The 12846-nt window shown below is 35.5% G+C and overlaps 1 protein-coding gene across 3 annotated transcripts in view; it reads left to right on the top strand.

The window, feature by feature from the left end:
- Positions 1–12846, top strand: part of LOC129495413 (origin recognition complex subunit 4) — an 85270-nt gene that overhangs the window by 38311 nt on the left and 34113 nt on the right. For all 3 annotated transcript variants that reach the window (XM_055302898.1, XM_055302899.1, XM_055302900.1), the window contains exons 3-4: positions 714–790; positions 1556–1646. In XM_055302898.1, the coding sequence (XP_055158873.1) occupies positions 714–790; positions 1556–1646 (168 nt within the window). The remainder of the gene's footprint in view (positions 1–713; positions 791–1555; positions 1647–12846) is intronic.

Raw genomic sequence — 12846 nt, 5'->3', positions numbered from 1 at the left:
TAATTCATTCCAGTGATTCCTCATTTTATAGATAGAGCTGAATCTAATTTCTTCCATGTACTCGAGTATTTCCTTAAATGCTGAATTACTACTTTTTTTTCAGTGTGTTATTTCTTTCCTGTTTATTTCTAATGTTTCTTTAGGCATGGATCATGCTCTTTAGTAGTAACATGCTCCGTTTCTAATAGGTCCTCAGTAACTATATGAACTTTTAAACTTATTTTCTTAGAATCTCGACTTTTATGAGAGATGCAGATAAATAGGGCTTGAGCTAAGCCGGTTTAGATTTGTTTGGTCTCTAGAGATTGAGGTATGGTTCATGAGCATTATTATTAGATGAGATTACATTATTAGATTCTCTCCTGTTCTTGTTCCGTGGCTTAGATGTTACATACAAAGTAAAGTACTCATTTATTCACATTGCAATAAACCAACCCTCAAATTGCCAGTGTGGCTAAAGTAAGTAATTATTTCTCTTGTTGAACCATACAAGTAAATTCTCACTCTTCCTCTGGGATTTGAGATAGGTAAAAAGAACCATTAATTTTACAATTCATGAAAATGGTACCAGAACTCTTAAAGACAAGTTATTTAGGTAGGTTTGAATAGGCTCATTAATACGTAATTCTAATTGCTATAAAAGTATATTCTCATTCATTTTTTATTTCATGTGTAACATTTTCATTTATATTTATTCACTTTGTTTTTATCAGGTACAAAGAATTTTACGGGAAAGATTTTGTCATCAGAGCCCACAGAGTAACTTATTTGGAGTACAAGTACAATACAAGTAAGTTTAGCTATCCCTTTGTCTGCTATAAATCTTTAAAGATGTCCTTAGGTTTTGCAAAAATTATCTTTTTATTTTTATTTTTAAGATTTTATTATTCTTGAGAGAGAGAGAGGGGCAGAGACACAGGCAGAGGGAGAAGCAGGCTCCATGCAGGGAGCCTGACGCGGGACTTGATCCCAGGACTCCAGGATGATGTCCTGGGCTGAAGGCAGGTGCTAAACCGTTGAGCCACCCAGGCGTCCTGCAAAAATTGTATTATATGGATTTTTATATTACATGGATTTTTATCTGAATAAGGTTGACATTTTTATAGGAATAAAAAAAATTCTTTTTTTTAATAGAAACTCAATATTTTAAAGCAAGAGCAGATAATGAAAAAGCTCCTTACCTTTCAATCTTGTGTTGCTCCTGCCATCTGGTATTATGGAGAAAATTCTGAGTTTTTTGTACCTAATATTGGACAGCCAGCTGCAGAGTGAAAGGTCCCAAGACTTACTGTTGTCTCTTGTCCCATACCATCATAAAGCCAGGATATTACAAACTTACTTGGTTTCCTCTTTAGGTTTCCAGAAAATTCATTTTGACCCACCCTCTCTTCTGTGTTTTTCTGTGTAGCACAATTTGGAGCATAAGTTAAGCGCCCAAAGAGAAAAAGGGAATGCCTGTTTTCTGTGCCTACTCAAATTCAACTTTTAAATAGTATTATCTTACAAATTATTCCAGCTTCCTTTTTAAATTTTGGCTTATTTATTGTCATTTCAGACACTTAATTGAGCTGCTAAAAAGAACTGCTATCTATGGAGAAAGTAACTCTGTTCTCATTATTGGACCACGAGGATCAGGAAAGACCATGGTAAATTGATTTCTGGTATATCCTTGTTTCTGTAGGCGTGCCTTGATTCTAAGAGACAGTACTGAAAATATTTTTTATTATTTTCATTATTTTGTTAAGTTTGCTTTTTTTCTTTTAAATCGTCGAACACATGCAAAGCCTTAAAACTTAGGGTGATATATTTGAGTTGAGCATAACTTTTATACCTTATTTTTCCCCACAGTAACAGATTTTCAATTGATGTTTTTTCCATTATGGCCTTTGTCTGTGAAGAGTTTGTGATTGCCAGTAGAAAAAAACAAATTAGCATTTTTTGAGCACATTCTTGGTGCCTTTCATCTATGTTCTGTACCTTACCTTATGCTTTTTATTTGTGTTATCATTTATTTCTTACCCTAACCCTGCAAGGTAAGCATTATTTCTATTTATAAATTAGGTAACTGTCATACGATGCATTCTTTTTCCCCCTCATTGTTTTATTGTTTATTGTTCAACCCTAACTCAAGTAATTTTTTCGTATGTACAGTTACATGTTCTAGAATTCTTTTCTACTTTCCCTCTCTATCTTATTTGCTTAGTTATCTCAAAAAGGTACTCTTGCATATTACTATCAATTTTCAGTACTTGTTCTATGTAAAAGCTCTTTTCTGCTATATTACATGCAATGAATTTAGATTTCTCACTAACATACTTTTTAAAAATTATTTGCAGAAGTAAAGTTATTTATTAGATAAAGTTATGTTAATTAGAAATAAGATTGTTTTTTGCAATGCCTTGGATGGCTCAGCGGTGAAGCGCCTGCCTTCAGCCCAGGGCATGATCCTGGAGTTCCGAGATCGAATCCCACATCAGGCTCCCTGTATGGAGCCTGCTTTTCTCCCTGCCTATTTCTCTGCCTCTCTCTCTCTGCCTCTCTCATGAATAAATAAATAAAATCTTTAAAAAATAAAAAAAGAAATGATTGTTTATAAAGTGATGAATGTTGACTGTATATTAGGTAAGGTGAGGAAACAAGGGTTTTACTGTAATCACCCATTTCCAGTGAGAATATATATCTAGATAATTTCTTTTCTTTTTTAATCTTTGAAGAATTTTCCCGTTTATAATAATTTTTTAGTTTTGACTGTATTTCATTTTGTTCAGTGCTTATGCTCATCATTTTATACAACCACTATTTCTTTATTCTTGAGTTCTTTAGTATGATTTTCCTTTATGTTTGACTTCAGTACTGTTTGGGTGGTTTTGACAGTAAACCATTGTGACTGGTATGCCTTTTAGCTGTAGAATGTTTTAAATTTTTAACAATAATATTATTAACAGTAGAAACACTGAGGAAAGGATATGTACAGAAATGTCACAGAAAATTAAATACAAATCTGTTAAAAACATTAGTAAATTTGTCTACCAGGTTGACATACCTATAGAATTGATAACATTAAGATTGTAAACTTACAGGGAATTAGACACGTGTTCCTGTGGGAAAATAAATTGACATAACTAGAATAAGAGACAGTATTTAACCACATTACAAAGTAATATACCCTTTGATTCAGCAACCCTTTCTAGGAATTTATACTTGTGAAATGACGTATATACAGTTACTCATTGCAACACCATTTTTAAATAGTGAAAGAAGAGAAACAACATAAATGGCCATCAACAGAATACTGATCGATTAATCCACATAATAGATTATTATGCATCTGTGAAAAGAAACATTTGTCTGTAGTCCAGAAAAAAAGGGAAGAAAAATATCATATTTTTATTAGTTTGTGCAGGCATACTTCATTTTGCTCTGCTTTGTTGTACTTTGCAGATAACTGCATGTGTTTGTGTTTTGTTTTTTTATTACAAAGATTTTTGGCAGCCCTTTGTTGAGCAAGTATGCAGGCACCATTTTTTCCAGCAGCATTTGCTTGTTTTGTCTCTATGTCACATTTTGGTAACTTTCACAATATTTTAGGTATTTCCATTATTATATTTGTCATGGTGATCTGTGATCAATGATCTTTGATGTTACTATTATAATTGATTTGGGGTGCCAGGAGCCATGCCTGTATAAGATGGCAAACTTAATGGGTAAATGTGTTCGTTCTGATTGCTCCAGTGCCTTCCACTCTCCCATCTCTCTCCCTTTCCTCAGGCCTACTTTTTCTCTAAGATACAAGAATAATGACATGAGGCCAAATAATAACCCGAATGGCCACCAGGTGTTCAAGTGAAAGGGAGAGTCCTGCATGTCTCACTTTAAATCAAAAGCTAGAGATGACTGAGTTTAGTGAGGTGGGCCTGTCAAAAGCCAAGATAGACTGTAGGCTAGGCCTCTTACACCAAACAGCCAAGCTGTGAATGTAAAGGAAAAGTTCTTGAGGGAAATTAAAAGTGCTACTCCAGTGAACTCACCAATGATAAGAAGGTAAAACAACCATATTGCTGATACAGAGAGAGCTTTAGTGGCCTACACATTCCCTTAAGCCAGTGCCTAATCCAGAGCAAGGCTGTAATTCTGTTCAATTCTTTGAAGGCCAAGAGAAGTGAGGAAGCCCCAAAGAAATGTTTGTAGTTGGCAGGATTTGGTTTATAAGGTTTAAGGAAAGTAGCCACCTCTAAAACATAAAAGTGCAAGGTCATGCAGCAAGTGCTGATGCAGGAAAAGGGACCATGATGAAACATGGACAATGGACACACACTCTTGTTGGATTTTGTACCGGGAGGTGATACAGAGCGCATCTTCTCATAGTTCACTGGCCAAAGTGTCACATGGTCACACCTAATTTCAAGAGAGTAAACAAGTGTATTCTGCCTAGGTGACTAGAAGCCAAGTTAACTAGTATTTGGTGAATTTCACTGGCGACAACAGCTAACTTGTTTTGAGCCTGTGTTTCTGTGATTTTTCCCTGTCTAGATACTTACAGATTTTCTTTGTCTTAGTATGAATATGACTAATATCTAACCTTAGGTCATAAAAACTGATACTTTGTAAATGCCCTTAATATGGTACACCTGGGTGGGTGGCTCAATGGTTGAGCATCTGCCTTCGGCTCAGGGTGTGATCCTGGAGTTCCAGGATCGAGTCTCGCAGTCGTGCTCCCTGCAGGGAGCCCGTTTCTCCCTCAGCCTGCATCTCTGCTTCTCTGTGTATGTCTCATGAATAAATAGAATCTTTAAAAAGAAACTCCTTAATATGAATTTAGATCTTTTTTTCAGTACAAGATAATTTTTTTTCAATCTTCATTATTTTATGATCTTTGGAAAATATATCATCATACAAATGTTTGAAAAACATTTTTAGGGACACCTGAGTAGCTCAGTAGGTTAGACGTATGCCTTCGGCTCAAGTCATGATCCCGGATTTCTGGGATCAAGCCCCAAGTCAGTCTCCCTGCCAGGCGGAAGCCTGCCTCTCCCTCTCCTCTCTGCTTGTGCTCTCTCTATCTCTGTGTCTCTCTCAAATAAATTTTTTTTTTTTTAAAGAAGAAAGGAAAACATTTTTAGATAGTGCTTTAATTTTTCAGGAAACTCATAGTGATACTCTGAGAAAATGAACTCTAGGGAATCAGTACCTTGGACCTATTCTATCCTAAACTATGCCTCTTGAAACAAAGTGGCATTATAACAGAGAAGTTGAATTGTAGTGATGTGTATGTCAAAGTGTCAAGCCTAATAAAAATGTAACTTGAGCAGCTAATGCCTGAAATTATTCTGAACTTCATCTTGGAAATTTGTCCCTAAGCGGATGGAGAAGGTTTAGAAAAAAAGGAAATAGAGTTAGTAAACACTTACAAAGATGTTTAAGTACAAATTAAAACTATACTCCATTTCATTAGTAAATCAGCTAAAATAGATCTATTTTTTACCAGGAAAATTAAGCATAAAAGAGAGTCTCCCCTATTATAACCACTCCCCCATGCACATACATAAAACTTCGCCTGTTATTAACATCTTCCCCAAGTATAGTACATTTGTTAAATTGATGAATCAGTTTTAGTATGTTTTTATTAACTAAAATCCCATGGTTTTCGTAAAGGTTCACTCTTTGTAATGTACAATTATGTGGGTTTTAATAAATGCATAATGTCATGTATCCACCATTACAGTGTCATACAAAATAATTCTACTACCCTAAAAATCCCCTGTGCTTTATCTACTCATCTTCCTACCTGCAACCCTTGGCAATCACTAATTATTTTATTGTCCCCCATAAGTTTTGCCTTTTCCAGAATGTTACATAGTTTGAATCATAAAATATATAGCCTTTTCAGATTGACTTCTTCCATTTGTCATATGAGTTTAAGATTTCTTTATGTCATTTCATGGCTTGACAGTCTCATTTCTTTTATTTGCTTAATAATAATACAGTGTATGAATGTGGCATTGTTGATGCATTCACCTATTAAAGGAAATCTTGGTTCCAATTTTTGGCAGTTGTGAATAAAGCTATTATAAAGACTTGTATATGTGGACATAGTCTTCAGCTTAACTGGGTAAATAACTTATGAGCACCAATTGCTGGATCATATGTTAAGACCATGGTTAGCTTTATAAGAAGCTATTGATCTGTCTTCCAAAGTAACTGTACCGTTTGCTTTTTTCACCATATGCATCTTCATTAGCACTCAGTATTCTCAGTGTTTTTAACTTCAGCTATTGCAGTTGAGAGGTGGTGGAATCTCAATGCTGTTTGTATTTGCAGTCCTCTAATTATGTATAATAAGTAATTTTTCATATGCTTATTTTCATCTATCTTTGGTATTTTATGACCATTTTTGAACTGTTGATTTGTTTCTTGATGTACATTAAGAGTTATTTGTATATTTTGGATATGTGTTTTGCAAATACGTTCTTCGAATCTGCGGTTTGTCTTTTAATTCTATTAATCCTTTTCTTGGCAAGCATTTTTTCATTTTTTTTAAAGATTTTATTTATTTGAGAGAGAGAGTGTGTGTATGCACACAAGTCAAGAGGAAAGGGTTAGGGGGAGAGGGAGAAGCAGACTCTTCACTGAGCAGGATCCCTACACGGGGCTCAATCTCAGGACCCTGAGATCATGACCTGAGCCAAAGACAGACGCTTACCTGACTGAGCCACCCAGGTGCACCCAGTTTTTTTTTTTCATTTTAAAAAAAGTTCAGTTTATCAGCCATAGATTGTGACTTTGGTATTAAATCTAAGACTTAATCACTATGCCCAAGATGTAGGTTTTCTCCTATGTTTCCTTCTAGAAGATTTTTGGTTTTGTGTTTTACATTTGGTTTGGTGATTGATTTTGAATTAATTTCTTTGAAAGGTGTAATAAAAAATTTGAAATCTTTGAAATCTGTGTCTAGATTCTTTTTTTTTTTTTTTTTTTAATTTTTATTTATTTATGATAGTCACAGAGAGAGAGAGAGAGAGGGAGAGAGGCAGAGACATAGGCAGAGGGAGAAGCTGGCTCCATGCACCGGGAGCCCGACGTGGGATTCGATCCCAGGTCTCCAGGATCACGCCCTGGGCCAAAGGCAGGCGCCAAACCACTGCGCCACCCAGGGATCCCTAGATTCTTTTTTTTTAATATGAATGTTTAAATTGTGTTAGAATTTGTTGACGAGGCTATCTTTTCTTCTTTGAACTACCTTCACTTCTTTTTCAGATGTCAGTTAATTGTATTTGTGTCTATCTATTTCTGCCTGTCTTGATTAGTGTAGCTTTATAATAAGTCTTAAAATCGGGCAGTGTCAGGCTTCTTTGTGTGCTTCTTCAATATTGTTTTGGCTATTCTGGGTACTTTCCCTTTTTGTATTAACTTTAGAATTAATATATTAATTTCCAAGTACTGGAAATTTTTGAGCTAATTTGTAGTTTCAATCTATAGATCACACTGTAAAAATTGGTTTCTTTAACTGTATTGAATTTTCACATTCATGAACATGGGCTGTCTTTCCATTTACTTAGGTATTTCCTTGGAGTTTTGTGGTTTTCCTCTTATAAATCTTATATATTTCATTAGGTTTGTACCTACATATGTAAATATTTTTGATTCTAATGTGAATAGTACTATATTTTAAATTTCAGATTCCAAGTGTTCATTGCTTATATATAGGAAAGCAAATTACTTTTGTGTATTGTCTTGTATCTTGCAATCTTGGTTTAATTGATTATTGGTTCTAAAAATTTGTCAATTCTTTGGGATTTTCTACAATCATGTCATCTACAAGTAGAAGAAAGTTTTATTTCTTCCTTTCCTCTTTCCTTTTATACCTTTATTTCCTTCTCTTATATTTATTATTCACAGGCTGTGTTTAAGCATTGAGGATAAAATTAACTGATATTATACAAACCCTCAATATGAATTTGTCTGTTTTCACTAATGAATAATTTTATTTTTGAGTATTCTCTTTCATTTCTTCTTGTCCTTTCTTAGGATTAGCCTTTGATCTCATTTCTCTGTGTTATTTCTCCATGTTTCTTTCTTTTCATCTTTTTCTTCCTCTCCCTCAGCATTCTGGAATATCTTTAGTGTGATTTTCTTCCTCTCGTCCATTGTTTGCTCCTTTTTTTTTTAAATTTTTTTTTTTAAGATTTTATTCATTCATTCACGAGAGACACAGAGAGATAGAGATATCTCTATCTAGAGATAGAGTCTAGAGACTCTAGAGATAGAGACACAGAGAGAGGGGCAAAGACACAGAGGGAGAAGCAGGCTCCATGCAGAAGCCCGATGTGGGACTCTATCCCGGGACTCCAGTTTTAGTATGTGTGCTGCTGAAGTGAGCACTATCCTGGGACTCTAGGATCTCGCTCTGGGCCAAAGGCAGATGCTCAACTGGTGAGCCACCCGGGCGTCCCCTGTTTGCTTCTTTTTTTTTTTTTTTCCCCCTGTTTGCTTCTAATGTGATACTGCATTTTAGTTTCTAATAATCCTTCCTTCTGGTCTGCCTCCTTGTCATGCACCTTCTTATCTGTTGTTTTGTGTTTATTTAAGTCTGACTTAAAGAGCCCAAAATATTTATTTTCTAAAATACACATTTTCAGCAGTATTTAATCTTTTTCATCAGCTTACTATCTCCTTTCATGTTATACCATCTTTATATAAACTCCTGTGTCAGTTTTTTTCTACTGTTTCAGGGCTTAGGGAGATGATAGCCATTAAGACGGAGTAGTTTTCAGTTAATAAAACATTGTTCTTGTTATGCTGGCATTTTGTCCTATTGTTACTACATCTTAAACCAGAGCCCTGTGATGGGGCTTTGACCAAGTCTGACTTCAGTAGAATATGGAAGAATCCTGTACTTGATGTTCCAGTTCTATTTGATTCATTCTTGTTGCACTCCGATATTGAGAGGTCAGAGAGCTGAGGAGCACTGTTTAACTTTTCTCACTTTTGTAGTTTATGTGTAGAGTATCCCAAGACATAAATTGTTTTAGACAAGAACTCTCATGTAAATTTTAATATAAGAAATAAAATTACAATATATTTGTCACCGAGCAATTTGAAGTACAAAAATTTTGGAATCTACAGTTTAATTGATAAAGATAACACTTAGTGGGGCACCTGGGTGGCTCAGTCAGTTAGGCATCTGCCTTCAGCTCATGTCATGATCCCGGGGTCCTAGGATTGAGCCTCACATTGGGCTCCCTGCTCCGCCCTCTCCCTCTGCCAGCTGCTCTGCCTACTAGTGCATGCATGTGGGCACGTGTGTGTGTGAGCGCTCGCTCTCTCTGTGTCAAATAAAATCTTTAAAAACAAAATTTGTTTTTAAAGATAGCCGTTATGGTGGCTTATTGTATTTCAAACATTTTATTAAAAAAATAGATGTAGGGATGCCTGGGTGGCTCAGTGATTGTCTGCCTTTGGCTCAGGGTGTGATCCCCAGTTCAGGGATTGAGTCCTGCATCAGGTTGAGCATCTTCCTTTGGCTCAAGATCTGACCCCGGGGTCCCCGGATCAAATTCTGCATTGGGCTCTCTGCAGGGAGCCTGCTTCTCCCTCTGCCTGTGTCTCTGCCTCTCTCTCTGTGTCTCTTATGAATAAACAAAATCTTTTAAAAAAGAAAAATAGATGTGATTCCAAATGACAGATTGTGCCCTAGAAAATACTCTTCAATGTAGAAATTACTGTAGCTAAAGAAACAAATATTAGGAATAATAATAGTAGATAAGCATAAAAATCCCTGGCTGCTGGCAGGTCTAAATAAACTATGCCAGTATGTTTATAACATTGTTAGCTACAAAGACTGGAAGTAGGGTAACCATATTAGTTACCCTGCTTGGTAGGATAACCTACCAAGTAGGATAACCAACTTTTTTTTGTAAATAATTAGTTTAAAGTATTTGGAAAGATGACATTGTATGTGAAAAATACTGAAATTATACAATTGGTTACCTATTACACACAGTAAGTTTTAGCAGCATCGGAATTGAGCTAAAATTATTTGAAAACACATATGTTAATACACTTAAATTCTTTCAGACCTCACAAACACATCATGAAAAGGTAAGAGCTGATCTAGGCAGATCATAGTAACTTGTTTGAAGTAAATTCAATGGAAACGGTGCTATAAACTTGTTTTAACTCTTTTTTTAAAGTTTTTATTTTAATCACCTGGTGTTCATCAAGACAGGTGCACTCCTTAATCCCCATCACCTATTTCACCCATTCCTCCTATCAACCTCCCCTCTGGTAATCATCAGTTTGTTTCCTGTCTGAGTCTGTTTCTTGGTTTGCTTTTTTTTTTTTTCTCTCTCCCTTTGCTAGTTTGTGTTCACAGTTCACTAAATTCCACATTAGAGTGAAATCATATGGTATCTGTGTTTTTCTGACTGACTTATTTCACTTAGTATCATACTCTCTACCTCCACCTATGTCATTACAAATAGCAGTATTTCATTCTTTTTTATGGCTGAATAATATTCCGGTGTGTGTGTGTGTGTGTGTGTGTGTGTGTGTGTGTGTGTGTGTATCTTTTTTATATCTTAATCTATTGATGGATACTTGGAGTGATTCCATCATTTGGCTAATGTAAATAATGCTGCCATAAACACAGAGGGGCATATTTTCCTTTGAATTAGTACTAGAGAGTTCCTTTTTCTACACATCCTTGGCAACACCTGTTGTTTCTTGTGTTTTTATTTTAGCCATTCTGAAAGGTGTGACATGATAGCTCATTGTGGTTTTAATTTACATTTCCCTAACGATGAATAATGTTGAATATCTTTTCAGGTGTCTGTTGTCCACCTGTATGTCTTTTTTTTTTTTTTTGAGAAATGTCTGTTCCTATCTTCAACCCATTTTTAAAACAAATTGGGTTTTTTTGGATGTTGAATTGTGTCAGTTTTTTATATATTTTGGATACTAACACCTTATAAGATACGTCATTTGCAAATATCTTCTCCCATTCAGTTGCTTGCTTTTGAGTTTTGTTGGTTGTTTCCTTCACTGTGTAGAACTATTTATTTTGGTGTGATCCCAATAGTTTATTCTTGCTTTTGTTTCCCTTGCTTCGGCAAACCTATCTAGAAAGGAGTTAGTATGACCAGTGTCAGAGAAATTACTGCCTGTCCTCCCTTGTAGGATTTTTATGGTTTCAGGTCTTGAAGTTAGGTCTTCAATCAATTTTCAGTTTATTTTTGTGTGTGGTGTAAGAAAGTGGCCCAGTTTCATACTTTTGCATGTTGCTCTCCAGTTTTCCCAGCGCTGTTGAAGTGACTATCTTTTTCCTGTTGGATATTCTTTCCTGATATGTCAGATATTAGTTGAACATAAAATTAAGGGTTTATCTCTTGGTTTTCTATTCTTTTCTCTTGATCTAATGGTCTATTCTTTACCATATCATAGTGTTTTGATTAATGCAACTTTGTAATATAACTTGAAGTGTCAAATTGGGATGCTTCCAGCTTTGATTTTCTTTTTTCAAGATTGCTTTGCCTATTCAGGGTCTTGTAGTTCTATAGAAATTTTAGGATTGTTTGTGCTGGCCTTTGTGAGAAATGCTGTTAGTATTTTGACAGGGATTGCATTAAATGTGTGGATTGCTTTGGATAGTATAGACATTTTATCAGTATTTGTTCTTCCAACCATCAGCACTTTTCATTTCCTTGTGTTGTCATCAGTTTCTTTCATTAGTTTTTACAGTTTTCAGAGTGTAGGTCTTTTACCTCCTCAGTTGTGTTTATCTTCTCTATGTTACGATTTTTAGCACAATTGTAAATAGTATTGTTTGCTTAATTTCTCTTTCTACTGATTCATTATTGGTGTATAAATGCAACAAATTTCTCTACATTGATTTTTTGTATCCTGCAACTTTACTGATTCCATTTTTTAGTTTTAGCAGGTTTTTTTGTCCCAGTCTTTTGGGTTTTCTATATGTAGTATCATGTCATCTGCAAATAGTGAAAAGTTGTACTGCTTCTTTACCTATTTGGATGCCTTTTAATTTCTTTTTGTTCTCTGATTGCTGTGGCTGGGACTTCCAGTCTTATGTTGAATGAAAGTGGTGAGAGTGAGGGTCGTTTGGGTGGCTCAGTTGGTTGAGCATCTGCCTTCACTTCAGCTCAGGTCATGATTCGAAGGTCTTGGGATTGAGCCCCACATGGGGCTCCGTGCCAAGTGGGGAGCCTGCTTCTCCCTGTCCTTCTGCTGCTTCCCCTGCTTGTGCTCTTTCTCCAAAATAAGTAATGGCTAAAATCTTATAAGAAGAAAAAAAAAGATGGTGAGAGTGGACAGCCTTGTCTTTTTCCTCACCTTAGGGGAAAGGGTCTCAGTTTTACCCCCATTGAGGAAGTTGTTAGCTGTTGGTTTTTCTTATATGGCCGTATTATATTCAGGCATATTCCCTCTTAAATCACCTTTTTTGAGAATTTTTATCCTAAATGGATGTTATACTTTGTCAGATGGCTTTTTCTGCATCTGCTGATCATACAGTTCTTATCCCTTTCGGTTATTGATGTGTTTATCATGTTAATTTGCAAATACTGAACTACCCTTGCAACCCAGGAAGAATTCCCACTTGATCATGGTGAATGGTTTAATGTGTTGTTGATTTTGGTTTGCTAGTATTTTGTTGAGGATTTTTGCATCTGTGTTCATCAGGTATCTTGGCCTGTAGTTCTCCTTTTGTAGTGTCTTTATCTGGTTTGCGTTTCAGGGTAATGCTGCTCCCATAGAATGAATTTGAAGCTTTCCTTTTCTTTTTTTTGGAATATTTTGAGAAACATAGGTATTAACTGTTCTTTAAATGTTTGA

Source organism: Nyctereutes procyonoides, unplaced genomic scaffold, assembly GCF_905146905.1.
Source record: "Nyctereutes procyonoides isolate TBG_1078 unplaced genomic scaffold, NYPRO_anot_genome, whole genome shotgun sequence".
NCBI lineage: Eukaryota > Metazoa > Chordata > Mammalia > Carnivora > Canidae > Nyctereutes > Nyctereutes procyonoides.
This window is presented reverse-complemented; position numbering and strand designations above follow the sequence as displayed.